This window comes from Bombina bombina, chromosome 1 (genome assembly GCF_027579735.1).
Source record: "Bombina bombina isolate aBomBom1 chromosome 1, aBomBom1.pri, whole genome shotgun sequence".
Classification (NCBI taxonomy): Eukaryota; Metazoa; Chordata; class Amphibia; order Anura; family Bombinatoridae; genus Bombina; species Bombina bombina.
In genome coordinates this window covers 607,570,476-607,587,299 of record NC_069499.1, presented here as the reverse complement: position 1 = coordinate 607,587,299, position 16,824 = coordinate 607,570,476, and the positions used below count along the sequence as shown (strand labels likewise).

Here is a 16,824-nt window from a genome sequence, read left to right as displayed (position 1 = left end):
TCCCAGGGCCATGTAATAGGCAGAGTTTCACTTTCCTTTTGAGATATGTGAGGATCTCACATTTTCAGGGTCCTATAATAATGACTAAAGCAAGGCACTCAACTCACACCAGCATGAAGTTATGGAAAATGGGTTATCACCCCACCAGCAGGGTGACAAACACAGAAGCAGCTATAGGACATGGAATTACTTTTCATTTTATACAAACCAATGTGCACTGGTTAAATGCTACATGAACTGCATCTAGTAATAAATTTGTTTCTTAAAAAAATTAAAATCTTTATTGATTCTGAGTTTTTAGTTGGAGATTATTCATTAAAGATCCTTTGGCAAATAACACAGTTGACAATCTTGAAATGGCATCTCTGATCATGGCAGGAGATTGTATTTTGACACTAATAGTAAGCCTGATCAGAAAATTATATTCTGTCTCAAGACCATCATAACATAACCAAAAGATCTTCCAAATTGAGTTTGTTCAATGCGTTAATTGTGCAAATATGTCATCAGTAGGCTACACAGCCTTGAAGATATTTAGGGCTAGATTACAAGTGTCTTGGTATATCTAAATGTTGCGTTAGCGAAAACACCGCTAGTGTTATGCTTTTTGTGCTTCTCGGTTTCCGCTCGTGTTACAAGTTGAAAATAGCGGTAGCCTAAGAAGCACAAACTTAAAGCTGAAAAGGCGATTGCGACTTGTAATATCAGTGGGAGAAAAATGGATCGTAAAATCGCGATTGCGCTAGTGCAAAATACTTTGCGCCACACTTGTAATCTAGCTTTTACAGTACTCAGGTGTCCATGTATAGATGCAAAGCTTGAAATTACAAAAACAAAATTGAGATTTTTCACATATCTAGTCGGAAAGCGCCAAAGTAGCTAGCTGTCCCATCAGTATGAATCATGTCTAAGGAAGAGACAGAGACAAACAGCTCATCTCCAGTTCTCAGCTCAAAAACTCCCCCAAGGTGGACAGAGTGGAGCCCATATTCAGCATTGGGTGCCCAACACTTGGTACCTACCCCTTTCAGAAGCAAAATAGGGTTTATGTATGATGTCTTCTTGTTCATGCACTGTACCAGTTGATGGCCAGATGTAGGGGGGGCACTTTCCGCCTTGTTCTTAAGGAATCGAAAGTAAATCTGAGAATAAACATAGTATTTTCCATCTTGCTGAATTTTGAGTTTGCCATTTTGATAGCTCATGTTTTGTTTGTGGGACAAAGGGTTCTCAAAATCCCAGTTGGTAATGGGGAAACGGCAAGACTGGGAAGGAGTCCCAAAATTCTCATTTCCCAGTCTCACTTCGCCTAGATAAAAAAAAAAAAAATAATAATATTTTTTTTTACCAATCTAAATCCAAAACTGCCTTACACCTTTTTTGTTGTTTATTATTTTCTATATTGCATAAAAATATGATTAGGGGTAATAGGATGGATATATTATTATATTAATGGGGTTGCCATTTATTATCATTATTATAGTTATTATTATGGCTAATAAACACATTGTTATTATTATGTTATTTATAGATTTTGCAGCATTATAAACCTAGGTAAAATATGCAAAAGTAGTATTTATAGGAGACAAATGCATAGAGGGCCCTGCCAAGAGTTGCACAGTTGTAGATCACCTCCCATGAATGGGATCTACAAAACACCTGTGCTCATAGGCTTAAAAGCCAAGGGGGTTTAAGGGAATAACAAAGGAGGAGGAGAGGAACTGTGATTAGAAAGTTAAGCGTATATTGTATGCATCTCTGAACAGTAGAGTCTTTAAAGTGAATGTAAATTTTCATGAATCAGTGCCCGGTTTTTAAAAATACTATTAAAAACAGGGGCACTTTCATTCATGAAAGTTTACATTGCAGCGTATTTTAGAAATACTTACCTTTTTCTTCACCAAAGCCGGATCGGCAATCCTCCGCCCGCTTCTTCCTGCTGTACTTACACAGCAATGACGAAACCGGCATCCTAAAATCACGGCATGGCCTTACGAGATGGATGCTCTGGGGGAAAACCATGATTGGAGGAAGCCAATTTTGTCATTGGTGACGTAAGGACAGAGGAACTCCGGACTGGGGATCGGCAATCCAGCTTTACTGAAGAAAAAGGTAATAGACTGCAATGTAAACTTTCATGAATGAAAGTGCCCCTTTTTTTAATAGTATTCATGAAAATTTACATTCACTTTGAGGAGCACTTGCAGCTATGAAAACTAGGGGAGAGTCTTGTGGAGCAAGGCAGAGAGTTCCACAAAACAGGGGCTATTCTTGAGAAGTCCTGTAGATGGGAATGTGAGGAGGTAACAAAAAAGGAGGAGAAAAGAAAGTCATGAGCAACGCAAAGGGGATGGGAGGGAGAGTGTTTAGAGAGTGTCTGAGATATAGGGGCGAGCATTGTTATTGAGGGTCTTGAATGTCAAAGTCATGATTTTGTGTTTTATTCTGGAGGCTAGAGGAAGCCAGTAAATGGATTGGCAAAGAGATGCAGCAGATGATAAGCGATATGAACCTAAGATCAGCCTGGCAGATGCATTAATTTATGGATTTAAAGGAGATAGACGGCAGTTAGGGAGACCAGAGGGGTTAGAGTTGCAAATAGTCAAGGCGGGAAATGATGAGAGAGTGAATTAAAATCTTAGTTGAGGTGGGGGAAATTTTGGAAAAAAATTTTTAGGCGGAAACTACAGGAACTGGCTAAAGACTGGATGAGAGGAGTGTGACCCCAAGACAGGCATGCAGGGCTGGGGTAATTATGTTATTATCAACAGTTTTAGAAATATGGAGGTGGAGATTTTGGAAGAAAGTGGGGGGATAAGAAACTCTGTTTTGGAAAGATTTAGCTTAAGGTAGTGTGAGGACTTCCAGGATGAAATACTAGAAAGACAGTCAGTGACATGGGGTAGCAAGGAAGGGGATTGGTCTGGTCAGAGAGGTAGATTTGGGTGCAGTCAGCATACAAATAAAATTGAGGACTTTTTAAAGGAACCTAAGGAAGATGTATAGATTTAGAAGAGAACAGGATCAAGGACAGAGCCTTGTCAAAAATATGTAGTGATATACAAGACACAGGGGCCAGCATTTCCAACTTACACTAGAAAATTAATTAATTAGAGTGAAACCACCATCCAGAAGAGGTTATTGGCAGCCAATTAAACAAAAACTATATTCCACCAAATGACACTGTCTAGTTAATTAAATAAATGAGTGTCCTCAGCTTGTGAAAGCCTGCATTGCACACTGGCTTCTAAAAGTGATAGTTCCCTGCATAATATGTATGTCATTCGGTTGAATAAGACAATGAGTAAGACTGCCTACTAATGAGGAGTAAACACTGGCTTCTGTAAAATAATGTGCTACTTATATCAGTAGGACAATCAAATCTCACCATTAGTGGCACTTCTGTGGAGTGTGAGATGAGCAGATGACTTGATGTTGTTCCCTCTGAGTGACACTGTTTCTGATCTGTTCATGATACTCCTAGAGGCTTCTAAAAAGAGAGGATTGTTATATAACTACCTGTCAGAGGACAAGAAAAGCAAGAGTTGCAATAATTTGGATACCATCTGAATTATTCTAATAATTATTCTATTACCTTTAGTAAATATATATTTTCTGGACAATACGATTTGAAGTGGCCACAGAAGATTAAAAGCTTTTCAGTGAATTTAACTAACATTTTAATACATGTAGCTTAAAGGGACAGTCTACACCAGAATTTTTATTGTTTTAAAAGATAGATAATCCCTTTATTACCCATTTCCCAGTTTTGCATAACCAACACAGTTATAACAATATACTTTTAACCTCTGTGATTATCTTGTATCTAAACCTCTGCAAACTGCCCCTTTTTTCAGTTCTTTTGACAGACTTGCAGTCTAGCCAATCAGTGCCTGATCCCAGATAACTTCTCGTGCACAAGCACAGTGTTATCTATATGAAATATGTGAACTAACACCCTCTAGTGGTGAAAAACTGTTAAAATGCAATCTGAAAGAGGTGGGCTTCAAGGTCTAAGAAATTAGCATATGAACCTCTTAGGTTAAGCTTTCAACTAAGAATACCAAGAGAACAAATCAAAATTGGTGATAAAAGTAAATTGGAAAATTGTTTAAAATTACATGCTCTATCTGAATCATGAAAGTTTATTTTGGCCTAGACTGTCCCTTTAAGTGATAGTAAATTCAAATTTCCAAAAATAGGCTCAGGAGCAGAAATGCACTAGGGACATAGCTGAACACCATCTGGTGAACCAATGACAAGAGGGATATATGAGTAGCCACCAATCCCCACCTAGATCCCAGCAGGGCATTGCTGCCCCTGAGCTTATTTAGTTATGGTCTTCAACAAAGTATACCAAAAGAATAAAGCAAATGTATTAGTATAAAAGAATAGAAATGTGTTTAAAATGACATGTTCTATCTTAATCATTAATGTTTCATTTTGTTTTTACTGTCCTCTGTTATATAGTGAGAGGCAATGTCCTCCCCATATATAATGACAATCCCTCAGTTAAATAACAATCTAATGGAAGTTTTACTTGTTGTATGTCATTGTCCTCCTTTGCATAAGAGCATATTGCAGCTATTTATGAAGTTATTCTTCTGTGACAGTGATTCATTTTCAACTATTCAAATTTTCCCTTTTTATTTCTTATCACAAATAAGTTTTACTATTTTCCTTCGAGTGATACTAACCCCCTGACTGAAATACATCCAGGTAAATAAGAGGGCCCTATGTATGGCACTGCCTTCACATATACCAAACTGCCACTAGTTTACAAGTACCATTGTTCCCCATTGAATGACAAAGGAACATTTCCATCTGTTGGGTGAAATTACTTTCCAATAAGTGCCACTGATTTTTTTTTCTAGTGATTGTGACTGTCCTGATTACTGTAACTATCAATAACTATTATCAATAATAATAATAATTAATGTTATACATGGTGCTAATATATATTTTACTATTTCTGCATACTCATAACTCACCTCTTGCTGCTGTCATTGATATAATGTTTTCTGTTACCTGCAGAAAACAAGAACCCCGAAATGATCAATATGATGTAAATACTAGATATGTGAACTAAATTCCTTAAAGCTGAAAGAAGTGAAAATAATAAATAATGTTGTATGGACTCATTTTAAAAGGATTATATGAATATTTGATTGTAAATAAGCTCTTCTCCTTCATCGTTTAATTGGCAAATAAAGCTTCCTCTATCATTCTTGGGGTGTGTAGCACCAAATTTAATTTTTACACAAGATATAATAGTTACAACAACAGATTTAAATCATAATATATCATTGGAGATGCTGTTTTATAAGTTTTAAACCTTTAAAATGAAACAAAATGAAACAAGTTGCAGGAAATAATATAATACATGGGTTGTGTTGCCAGGTATCCAGTATTTAACCTAACAGTCCAGTAATTAAACTGGATGTCCTGAAAGATATATGTAAAGAAACTGAGTACGCACACATGGCAGTTACATGGCTATTATATGGGTAGATATCATTGAGATGCGCTGCAGATAATAGGGTCTGCTCTGAGAACTTATAAGGGTATATGGCTAACAGAGGGACTACAGAGCAATGAGAACACTCTGACATCATATTATAGGTCCACTTACTGTTTTTTCTTTAATCACCTTATCACCCACCAATTATCCAGTTTTTCTAATGAAGGGCAGCTGGCAACCCTATATTTTGGCACTGTAGCATGAATTGTATAATGGATATTCTATTAATATAGATAACAGCTTGGGAACATAACAGAAGAATGACACATAGTGGGGATATTAATTGTGTGATAAAAAGAAGTATGAACTCTAGAACCTGACAGAGTGGTCTGCTGGAAATGAAAGCAAAAAAATGCATTTTGAGCAAAGATTTAGTTCTGGTGTGTAACAGTGAATTTACCTGAGTTACGTATGACTTGATACTGCTGGTCAACTTCTGACATGATTCATTAAGTATCAAGCCATCCAAGTCAGATTCCACAGGGTCAGACATATCCCCCATACTGTTGATAATCTGAAGGCAACGTAATTCCTCAGATGTTCCCTGGGTTTGAGCTTTTAGCTGATTGGAACATTAGAAGAATTAATTAGAACAGGGATCAATCTTACATAATATATTTACTTATAAATACTTATAAATACTTATAAATAGTCATAATTAACATCATGTCACAGATCTAGCTTTTGGATGCAACATATCTACAAAGAGAATAGTTACAAAGAAAATACAAATGCACTACGTGACTATATAGTGCAGTATAAATCGAACTGCTCAATATAAACCCAACCAAACGTCTTCAATAATTGGAAGTGTTCTGTCCTGTCCCATCAAAGTCATTGCTTTTAATTCTCATGTACATGGTCAATAAAGGAAAAGAAAAATAAATAAATAAAAAGGAGATTTAGCTTGGGTTAGACCGAACACAGTTACATAATGTGTGTGCATGCCCTAGATTTAGACAGCAGATAGTAGGTAAAATTCCCATCTAGTCTGCCCACATTCCTTTCTAAATTATATGGATAATTAATCCTAAATATAGTCCTATGACTATTCAAGGCATTCTTAAATTAATTTACTGTTTGACCATTTTTAAGAGATCATTGTAGGTATCAACAACTTTTTGAGAGCTTTTCCTATTTTTTACTGGAGAAAAATCATATTGAGCTTTATTAAAGGGACACTGTACCCATATTTTTTCTTTCATGATTCAGATAGAGCATGGAATTTTAAGCAACTTTCTAATTTACTCCTATTATCAAATTTTCTTCATTCTCTTGGTATCTTTATTTGAAATGCAAAAAAATAAGTTTAGATGCCGGCCCATTTTTGGTGAACAACCTGGGTTGTTCTTGCTAATTGGTGGAAAAATTCATCCACCAATAAAAAAAGTGCTGTCCAGAGTTCTGAACCCCAAAAAAAGCTTAGATGTCTTATTTTTCAAATAAAGATAGCAAGAGAACAAAGAAAATGTGATAATAGGAGTAAATTAGAAAGTTGCTTAAAATTGCATGCTCTATCTGAATCACAAAATATTTTTTTGGGGTTCAGTGTCCCTTTAAGTTACCACCACACCTTATCTTCTGGAACAATTAAAGTTAAAAAAAAATGTTCTATAGAAGTTTTTTTAGCCAATGCACCATTTTAGTAGCCCCCCCCCCCCCCCCCTTTGAATGGATTCTAGCTTATGTCTCTTTAGGTCAGGGGTAGCACTGTTCCCATTGGCTACCTCCAAACTGTTTGGCCACAATTCTACCCAGGAATAAAATATTAGAATTTATGAAACCATGTTATATATACCTTTAATATATGCTTTAACTACTGATATGTATTATGTATTTAAAAGACTAAAATAAATAATTTTATGTTTCTTTAATGCCCTTTTAAACATCATAAAATGTAAACTTTGTTAAATATTCAGCTTTATTGCTTTAAAGGGATACTAAACCCAATTTTTTTCTTTCATGATTCAGATAGAGCATGCAATTTTAAGCAACTTTTTGGGCTCCAAAGCTTATATTCCTGTTTTTTCAAATAAAGGTAGCAATAGAACGAAGATAGATTGATAATTGGAATAAATTAGAAAGTAGCTTAAAATTGCATGCTCCATCTGAATCATTAAAGAAAAAATGTGGGTTTAGTATCTCTTTAATGTTTGGACGATATTGTGAGTTTTGCAGCAAGGAAAGGGTATTTTGCATTGTAGACGATAGGAGCCCTTACTACTGATCCTGGTAAAATAACTACTAAGCAGTACAGGTTAAAACTAAAACAATCACGGGTTCTCTGGAGCTGCTTGCTTCCTTAAAATATATTTCAGCAAGAGATCAAGTGGGAAAAATAAGAAACGTAATAATCAATGAGTTTGCAAAGAATATGAAATAATCATAATAATAATTTAGAATAAAAGGCAAAAGTAGGATACTTATTTACAGAAAGATTAGTTTGTTTTATAAACACCAGAAGCAGATATGAAAACCAGGACCCTTACCCTTTATAAGGTATTTATTTTCATTAGAATAAAAGAAATTGATGATGGGCAATTATGATTTGAGAAAGGGCAGATGAGACAAGTTTCTGGGAGAGACTTATGACTAATACAGGAGGGAGACAGTGAAGTGCAATAGTCATCCTAGATGGCTCCCAGATCTAGTGGCTTCCAGCAACTAACTTATTCTCATATCCTGCATCCATACTGATGTTCAGAGTTACTGAAATTACCACTGTAGCCCCAGAAGTGAGGAACAACAATGCAGTATGACTGTTGTGTCTGCCTTTGCAGAGACATGGAGAGGAAGGAACTATGTGATTATCTTTATAAATTGGCATATTACATAGTTATTATTAACATCATGACCTAATCCTGATTTAAATAATTAAATAAAGCCAAGCATTTCTCCCACACCCACAAATAAATAAGGTGAGTAAGGCACATGCAAAATCAGGACCTGAAATTGGGTCACTAGGGCAGCCTAAACCTCACTTCAGGTTACTGAGATCTATAGGGTGTCATACACTGACTGTATTTAGGGGTTGACAAGAAAGGGATTATAAGATTTAGACTATACTGTTTTGTTTTTATCCTGTGTAAAAATACAAGAATGCATTTGCTCCTAGGATAACAATTATGTTTTTATATAGTCCAGATATCAAAATCCAATTCCTATATGGATATTTTAATTAGATTATATACAGTGTAATGGATTAATTTCACCATGGATCTTAAAGGGATATGCTAATAGGGGAGTCAATTTATCCGCTGCTTCCGACCCACTCCGCTTCAGGTCCGCCTAAGACCGCTTCTCTTTAACTCGTCTGCTACCTCTGAGGCCTATTGACACCCCCTGCTAGCGGCCGTTTGCCCGCGAATGTGCAGGGGGCAGCATTGCACAAGCATTTTACTATAAATGCTTGTGCAATGATAAATGCCGACAGCATATGCTGTCAGCATTTATCGATGTGCAGCGGACGCACATTAGTAAATCGGCCCCATGATATGTTACATTCATAGAGCATTTAATTTTTGCACTACTGACTCTTGCTTTGTGGGGGTTAAATACATAGGTAACATTCCACCAGGGAGCCTGCGAGCAGTTTAGTAACTGACAGCTACATCCATCTGCCCCTCCTCATGAGTGTCTGATTGGCTTCTTGTAGCTCCCAAGCAAAACTTTACCTGTGTGTAACACCTTTGCAGAATTTAAAGGGACAGTCTAGTCAAAATGAAACTTTCATGATTCAGATAGGGCATGCAATTGTAAACAACTTTCCAATTGACTTTTATCATCAAATTTGCTTTGTTCCCTTGGTGGTATTTTGGAAAAGCTAAACCTAGGTAGCCTCAAACTGATTTCTAAACCGTTGAAAACCGCCTCCTAACAGTGCATTTTTAAAGTTTTTCCCAGTTAGACAGTACTAGTTCATGTGTGTCATATAGATAACATTGTGCTCACTCCATTGGAGTTATTTAGGAGTCTGCACTGGTTGGCTAAATTGCATGTCTGTCAAAAGCACTGAGATAAGGGGCAGTCTGCAGAGGCTTAGATACAAGGTAATCACATAGGTAAAAAGTATATTAATATAAACGTGTTGGTTATGCAAAACAGGGGAATGGGTAATAAAGGGATTATCTATCTTTTTAAACAATAACAATTCTGGTGTAGAAGGTCCCTTTAAACACATAGGGGTGGCCGACTGCAATTCTTAAGTTATCTAGGGTCAGTAATGCCCCATTAAAAGATTCTTTACCTCAGCTTCCACGTACATTGCACAGATATCTTTCACAAGTATGTAAAAAGAGTATATAGAAGTGAATGGATTGGATATATTAAATGTGAGCAGGGCCAGACTGGAAATAAAAAGCAGCCCTGTTTTCTGTCGAGTTCGTAGAATGTCCCGTCCCATTTTTCTCAAGGGGATTGCTGGGATACTCTTGCCCCCAATCATTTTTTTTTTCCAGAATTAATTTATATTATTTTTTAATAAAAAATACCAATTATTTATTATTCCATGACTTATCTAGAATAATAAATTTTTTGTATTAGATATTCAATTAGAAAAAGAATTTGACAAGCCAAATAAGATGTGTGAAATACAAAATTTAGTGCTATCAAAATTAAAAGACAATATAGTTAATACTGTACACATTATCAGGGTAGAATGCCCAATCAGTGGGTCATTTTTGCATTGCTGATCCTAGCTTAGGGTCTGTTACACACATAAGAAAAGTCAAACTTAGGAGCTGATTGCAGCTCGTCTGCAGAATAGCCAACAAGCTATTCAAGAGTGATGTTGACAGATGACCACTACTGAACTGGACAGTCTAGTATTTTAACTGACTAATAAAATCTATACAAAAATGCATTTCAAAGTTCAGTTTTTTAGGTTCCAGTGCTGCAGCTACACAAACTGTTCTCTGTAATATTGTCACTGAAAGGTTATATCACCCTTTTACTGACACACATAACATTTTAATTACTGCTATACCCAATGCTGACTGTCATAAAGGTGGTATATGATTGCAGTATTACTAACCCAAACAAGATTTCAGTAGGTAACATGCTCTTATTTTTCTGTTACTGGCAGGTAGGGACGATTTTTTTTAAAAATCCCTGTTTTGTGTGTTATTGGCTGCTAAGAGAGTAAAATCACTGCTCTGTGTGTTACTTGTACTCACCAGGGGGGTAACATATTTTCTCTTTGTTTGATAATGGAAGCCATAAAGACTATGTAGCTGACAAGCAGTGGGTTAACAGTTCTTTGTGAGTTGTTGCCAACCAAAGAGGTTGTAAACTCATTACTTTCCTGGCAGCCAAAGGGAGGTTAAAACTACTTTTTATGAGCATACTGCTAGCAACCAGTTGGTAAATCACTCCCTAGGGAAAATATATATTAAAGGTTGTGGTCTAAAAAACCTTTTTAAGCAGGGTCTCCCATACCAATATTGTCACGCCGTGCTGCTCTAGCCGTTGCTAGGGACGCGGCGCAACCTGTCTGCTCGTTGCCTAGGGGTGACTCGGCACCTCTCTGCGTGCGGCGGTGACGTCATTGCCACACACTTTCTCCTTCAGAAGCTGGTTAGGATCTCCTGTGGCGCGAATCCTGAGCCTATGTTAGTAACTTCAGTCCTACCTATCACTGCCCAAGTATAGGTGTTACTTACTGTTCTCCTAGGTTTTGCTTATTTGTATGCTGGACTGTTATATTGTTGCTGACCCTTGCTTGTCTGACCACTCTGTCTGTTTAACTGCTGGATTGATATATTGCTGCTGAACCTTGCTTGTCTGACCTCTCTGCCGGTTTAACCCTTAAAGGGACACTAAACCCAAACATTTCCTTTCATTATACAGGTAGAAAATACAATTTTAAACAACATTCCAATTTACTTCTATTATCTAATTTGCTTCATTCTTTAGATATTCTTTGTTGAAGAAATAGCAATGCACATGGGTGAGCCAATCACACGAGGCATCTATGTGCAGCCACCAATCAGCAGCTACTAAGCCTATCTAGATATGCTTTTAAGCTAATGATATCAAGAGAACTAAGCAAATTAGATAATAGAAGGAAATTAGAAAATTGTTTAAAATTGCATGATCTATCTGAATCATGAAAGAAAAAAGCTGGGTTTTATGTTCCTTTAAGTGCTGGATTTATATACTGTTGCCAAACCCTGCCTGCCCATCCTAGTGGTTTACCTCTGGACTGCCTTACTGTTGCCAAACCCTGCCTGCCTGACCATCCTAGTAGTTTACCTCTGGACTGCCTTACTGTTGCCAAACCCTGCCTGCCTGACCATCCTAGTAGTTTGCCCCTGAACTGCCTTTCTCTGGTATCCTACCTGTTGCCGTCAAGGACTGTCTGTGGTAAGTGCCACTTTTCTCATCTTACAAACCTCTCTCCCTCTGCTCTGGGATATTCCCTATCATTCTGGCTCGATGCTGGGATAACAAGACTACTGGCCGAGTTTGGTCTGATAGAGGAGTATCCCACGAGCATCGCAACTATTCCCGATTGGTTGTCTCCCTGTGGAGGACACTTGTGAACCCTAATCAAGAGTGGCAGTCACACATAGCCGTCAATCACCAGCTGTTTTCTGTGCAGGAGCTGCATTGCCCAAAGTGTTTAATCCCTTTGCATGAGTTAAACACATAGGGGTAGATTTATTAACTGTCGGGTGCACATTATACGCTGTAGCGGATCATGCCCCCCCCCCAACATCACTAAATGCCGACAACATATGCTGTTGGCATTTAACATTGAACAAGCATTTCTTGTGAAATGATTGTGCAATGTCGCCCCCTACACATTCACGGCCAATCGGCCGTTAGCAGGGGGTGTCAATCTTACGACTGCTGCTTCTTAACTTATGTTTCTGGTGAGCAGCATGTTAAATCGGCCCCAGAGGGTTAGATTACAAGTTATGCACTAACTGTTGCGCATGAGTAAGTGTACAATTACATTTTACGCTTGCCAGGTTAGCGCAACTGAAAACCTTGCGTAACGTGTGTTAAAAAAAAGTTGTACTAAACAGACCATAAGTACATTAAAAATTACAGTTACACTCATATAAACACTATCTGATAAAAAATTAGTCACATATTTTTTTTTTAAAAAAAGTTAAAAGGTATATGGCATATGACTAAGGGTCAATTTATTAAAGTCTGGCGGACATTGATGAATGCGGACAGCATACGTTGTCCGTATTCAGCATTGCACAAGCAGTTCTAGTGAACTGCTTGTGCAATACCGCCCCCTGCAGATTCGCGGCTGCTAGCAGGGGGAGTCAATCAGCCCGATCGTATAGGATTGGGCGGATTGCTGTACACCGCCTCAGAGGTGGCGTATTAAGGAGCAGCGGTCTATAGACTCAACCCGTATAGACTCTTAACCAGTAAAGGCTCACGCGGAAAACAGGGTGAATTGGCCCAATTCGGCCAATAATAAATTGACCCCTAAGTGTTTGACTGCAAAGGGATATATTGTATATATACTTACATATACATGTCTAAATATGTGTATGTATGCATATATACAGTATATGTATATAAAATATGTGTGTACATGTGTACAGATGTATTTAAGTATTTATGTGTTTTACTGTGTATTTATTGTACATGTATATATACATACATACACACATACATACATACATACACACATACATACATACACATACATACATACACACATACATATACATACATACACACATACATATACATACATACACACACACATATATATTAACATAGAAATTTTGTTTAATTTTTATTATTAAATATTTATTTCTATATATATGTGATAATGTTAATGTAAAATAGATATCTATACCTTTATATCTATAGGAATAGATGTGTAGGTATAGGTATATAAAGTTATATATAGGAATATATATTTACAATAAAAATTCTGTAAGTGAAGTACATTGGAATGTGAAATATTCATAATTCCTGTTGGGTTAGCGTGTGAGTGATAAGTGTTCGGTTTTTTCTTCTGCCCTCTCTATTGAAGTCTATGTAGGAGAATAAGTTAACGAGGTCGCAATATTCTAAGTGCTTTGGTTAGCGTCCGTTGAGTTTCGCTCGTGAGACAATATTTTTACTTTAAACTTGTAATTCATGCAAAGAGCTTCCTTCTAGCAAAGTTTACACTTGAGAGGAAGCACTAAATAGCGTGCCACTTGTAATCTACCCCATAATAGGCTAGGGCCACTTACACAATATAAAACACTTTCAGAGCATGTAGTTTCTGCTTTAGAATGTCCCTATAAATTTAGAAGCCATCAATAATATTAGGGAACTGTAGGTAGAATGTGCCAAAACACAATACATTCTCCATCTATTTAATCACAGACTGATTACTCAGCACTGTCCCTTTGTTTATTTTGTGTCTGTGACAAACATAGTAATGCAAACATGCAGATTTGATAAAGCGTTTATTGCCAAGTATGTATTCAAATGTAAACACATTAAAGCATAAGCATATACACTTTATATAGGGTATATATATATATATATATATATATATATATATATATATATATATATATATATATATATATATATATATATATATATATATATAAATAAAGCACCTATATAGTCTCACATACATTTTCCAATGTTTAGCATTCTGGGTTTGTCCCTGATGTGCCACTGATCTTGTTGCAGCAACAGGGATTTCCTTTGGGGTAATATACAAATTTGAGATTTTTTTTCTCCCTGGGGATTTTTTAGAATCATTAGTGAATCGTTACTGATTTATACGTAGTCAACCTGATCAAGGTACAGAGTTACAGGCTCAGTTATATAATAATAAAGATAACACATATACTGATAAACAAATGCAGATACACAAAAACACAGTGTCCCATTGTTATACAAATTTGCTGAGTGTCTAGAATTGCTAAGATTGGGGGGTGGGCACTGTGACACAGATTTTTTCCTCCAATTCCTTTGTTATACTGATGAAAAAGTTCACTAACTTGTAGATAACTTCCTCACACTTGAGAATCTGTTTATAAGGAATAACCTCAGAATTTGAACTACGTGTTTCATTAAAGAGTCCTGTACATTGTACATAAACCTTGACCACTATATGATACATGACAGAGGGACCTCAGTGCCTGAATATTTGTAAATATTTCACCTTTTAGCTATCATCTCATTTTGTTATTGTTATTCATAAAAGTATGTGCAATTGCGGTTATTTCAAGGCTGCCACAGTGGTATATTTAATTTTTGTGCTGCCCGTAAACCCTCCACTCCAACAATTATAGTTAATATTTGCCTCATTTATTTCTCACAACTGGAAGTCAGGGAGAGATGGAGGGGTCATGAACCCCACTAGACAACCAGGGATTATAAATTTGTAATGAATTAAAGGGACAGTCAACCATAGAATTGTTATTGTTTTAAAAGATAGATAATCCCTTTATTACCCATTCCCCAGTTTTACATAACCAACACAGTTATATTAATATACTTTTTACCTCTGTGATTACCTTGTATCTAGGAACCGTCTTCCATCCCCCTGATCACATGACTGTAACTGTTTATTATCTATTGTCTTAAATTTAGCATTGTTTTGTGCTAAATCTTAAATAACTTTCTGTGCCTGAACACAGTGTTATCTATATGGCCCATGTGTACTTTCTGTCTCTTTGTGTTGAAAAGAGATTTAAAAAGCATGTGATAAGAGGCAGCCCTCAAAGGTTTAGAAATTAGCATATGAGTCTGCCTATGTTTAGTTTAAACTAAGAATACCAAGAGAAAAAAAGCAAATTTGATGATAAAAGTCAATTAAAATTAAAAGTCCTATCTGAATAATGAAAGTTTAATTTATACTTGACTGTCCCTTTAATAAATAGAGCACAAGAGCAAGAACAAACAATAGAAGTACCATTACAAATATTTGATCTCCCTATATCTTGCTGCCCTAGGTCAAAAAGAGACCCCTTGACTGCCATCCATTCTCAAAACCAAAGATATAATCCAATAACATACATACACCAGGAAGAGTGCATAGATAATCACAGCTCCTGCTATAGTTACATTACATCACACACACAACACGTCTGATGTCTCCTGCAGTAAGCACTGGTCATTGTAAACTGTCCCTAAAATATGAGACTTTAAATAAGAGCATATTGGAACATCAAGTCTGCACGCATGTTTGTTTTCCATTTTCAGACTTTGTTTTGAGCTTAGTCCTCACCTTGGAGATGGACATACTGAAGTATACAAACAATCCAGTGGTACAGGCCACCTGCAGAGCAAGGATAAAGGTGACAGCCACTGCCAGCAACATGGGGTTGCACTCTCTTCTGGGCCGATTCTTCTCTCCAGTCCCTGAGCTGCTCTCCTCCCTGTCCCCTACCCGCAGCATAGTAGTGGCAGACTCGCTGCTCTCACTTCGGTAATACTGCTGTGTGCTAGCCATGGCAAGAGATAAGGAACCCAAGCTGGCACTGCTGCACCCTAAGCTGCTGCTCACTTATCCTTACAGCACTAAGTCTGCATATATATTCTTTACCTCTTTGTTTCTTTTTTTCCCTTTTTTTAGTTTTACTTCTTTAGTTTTCTACCCATTTACTGATTTATTCCCTCTACCTTTCTTGCACTCATCCCTTATTCTCCTCACATCTTTGCCCCCTACAGCTGCCGTGTCTCCCCACCACTCTCTCCCCTCAATCCCCCTTCTCTCTCTCTCTCTCTGCAGTCTCTACTAAATTAACAACAGAAATTTCCTGTTATACATATACACATGGGAGGGACCAGTTTTAGTCTTCCTGAGCAAAAGAATTCCAAGAAACAAAACAAAAAAAAAGGGGAGGCCACAAGCAAATATCAAGTTCAATGTCTAAAGTAAAAGTAACTATGCAGGTTTTTCCCCTATTGTATTAGCCCGGCAGCAACACAAGACATCTTATTTTCTTATCATTTCCTTGTACAAAAATCAAATCTGTGCACGAACTGAGCCAGAGCTAGAGGATATACAAGTCTTATTGAGGGGACAGACAGGTCAAATCTAGAGGGAACGTAGAGTCAGACCTTGGAACATTAAAAACATAATCAAATCCACAAAGCTTTATTTAATTAAGCATGGCAACAACAACAACAAAAAACAATATATTTAATTAAATTAGCTTGTTTTCTTTCATTTAACTCTTTTTTTATTATTATTATTTAAAGGTTTTTATTGAGGTTATACACATAAGTAACATTAGCCAAAAGTTCAATATTGAATACGATAGGTACATCATGCATTGTTTAGCTGTTACATACAGAACATCAAAAATCAG

At 36.7% G+C, this 16,824-nt stretch overlaps 1 protein-coding gene across 1 annotated transcript in view; it reads right to left on the bottom strand.

Moving 5' to 3' along the window:
- The window catches only part of LOC128645756 (tumor necrosis factor ligand superfamily member 10), a 16,622-nt gene extending 371 nt beyond the window's left edge, over positions 1-16,251 (bottom strand). Inside the window, exons 1-5 of the mRNA XM_053698980.1 lie at positions 15,738-16,251; positions 5,922-6,083; positions 4,992-5,028; positions 3,389-3,490; positions 1-1,309 (exon numbers count right to left, since the gene is read on the bottom strand). The exon at positions 1-1,309 is cut by the window's left edge and continues 371 nt beyond it. Coding sequence (XP_053554955.1) covers positions 849-1,309; positions 3,389-3,490; positions 4,992-5,028; positions 5,922-6,083; positions 15,738-15,962 — 987 coding nt within the window. The 5' untranslated portion in view covers positions 15,963-16,251 and the 3' untranslated portion in view covers positions 1-848. The remainder of the gene's footprint in view (positions 1,310-3,388; positions 3,491-4,991; positions 5,029-5,921; positions 6,084-15,737) is intronic.
- Between the last annotated feature and the right edge of the window lie 573 nt (positions 16,252-16,824).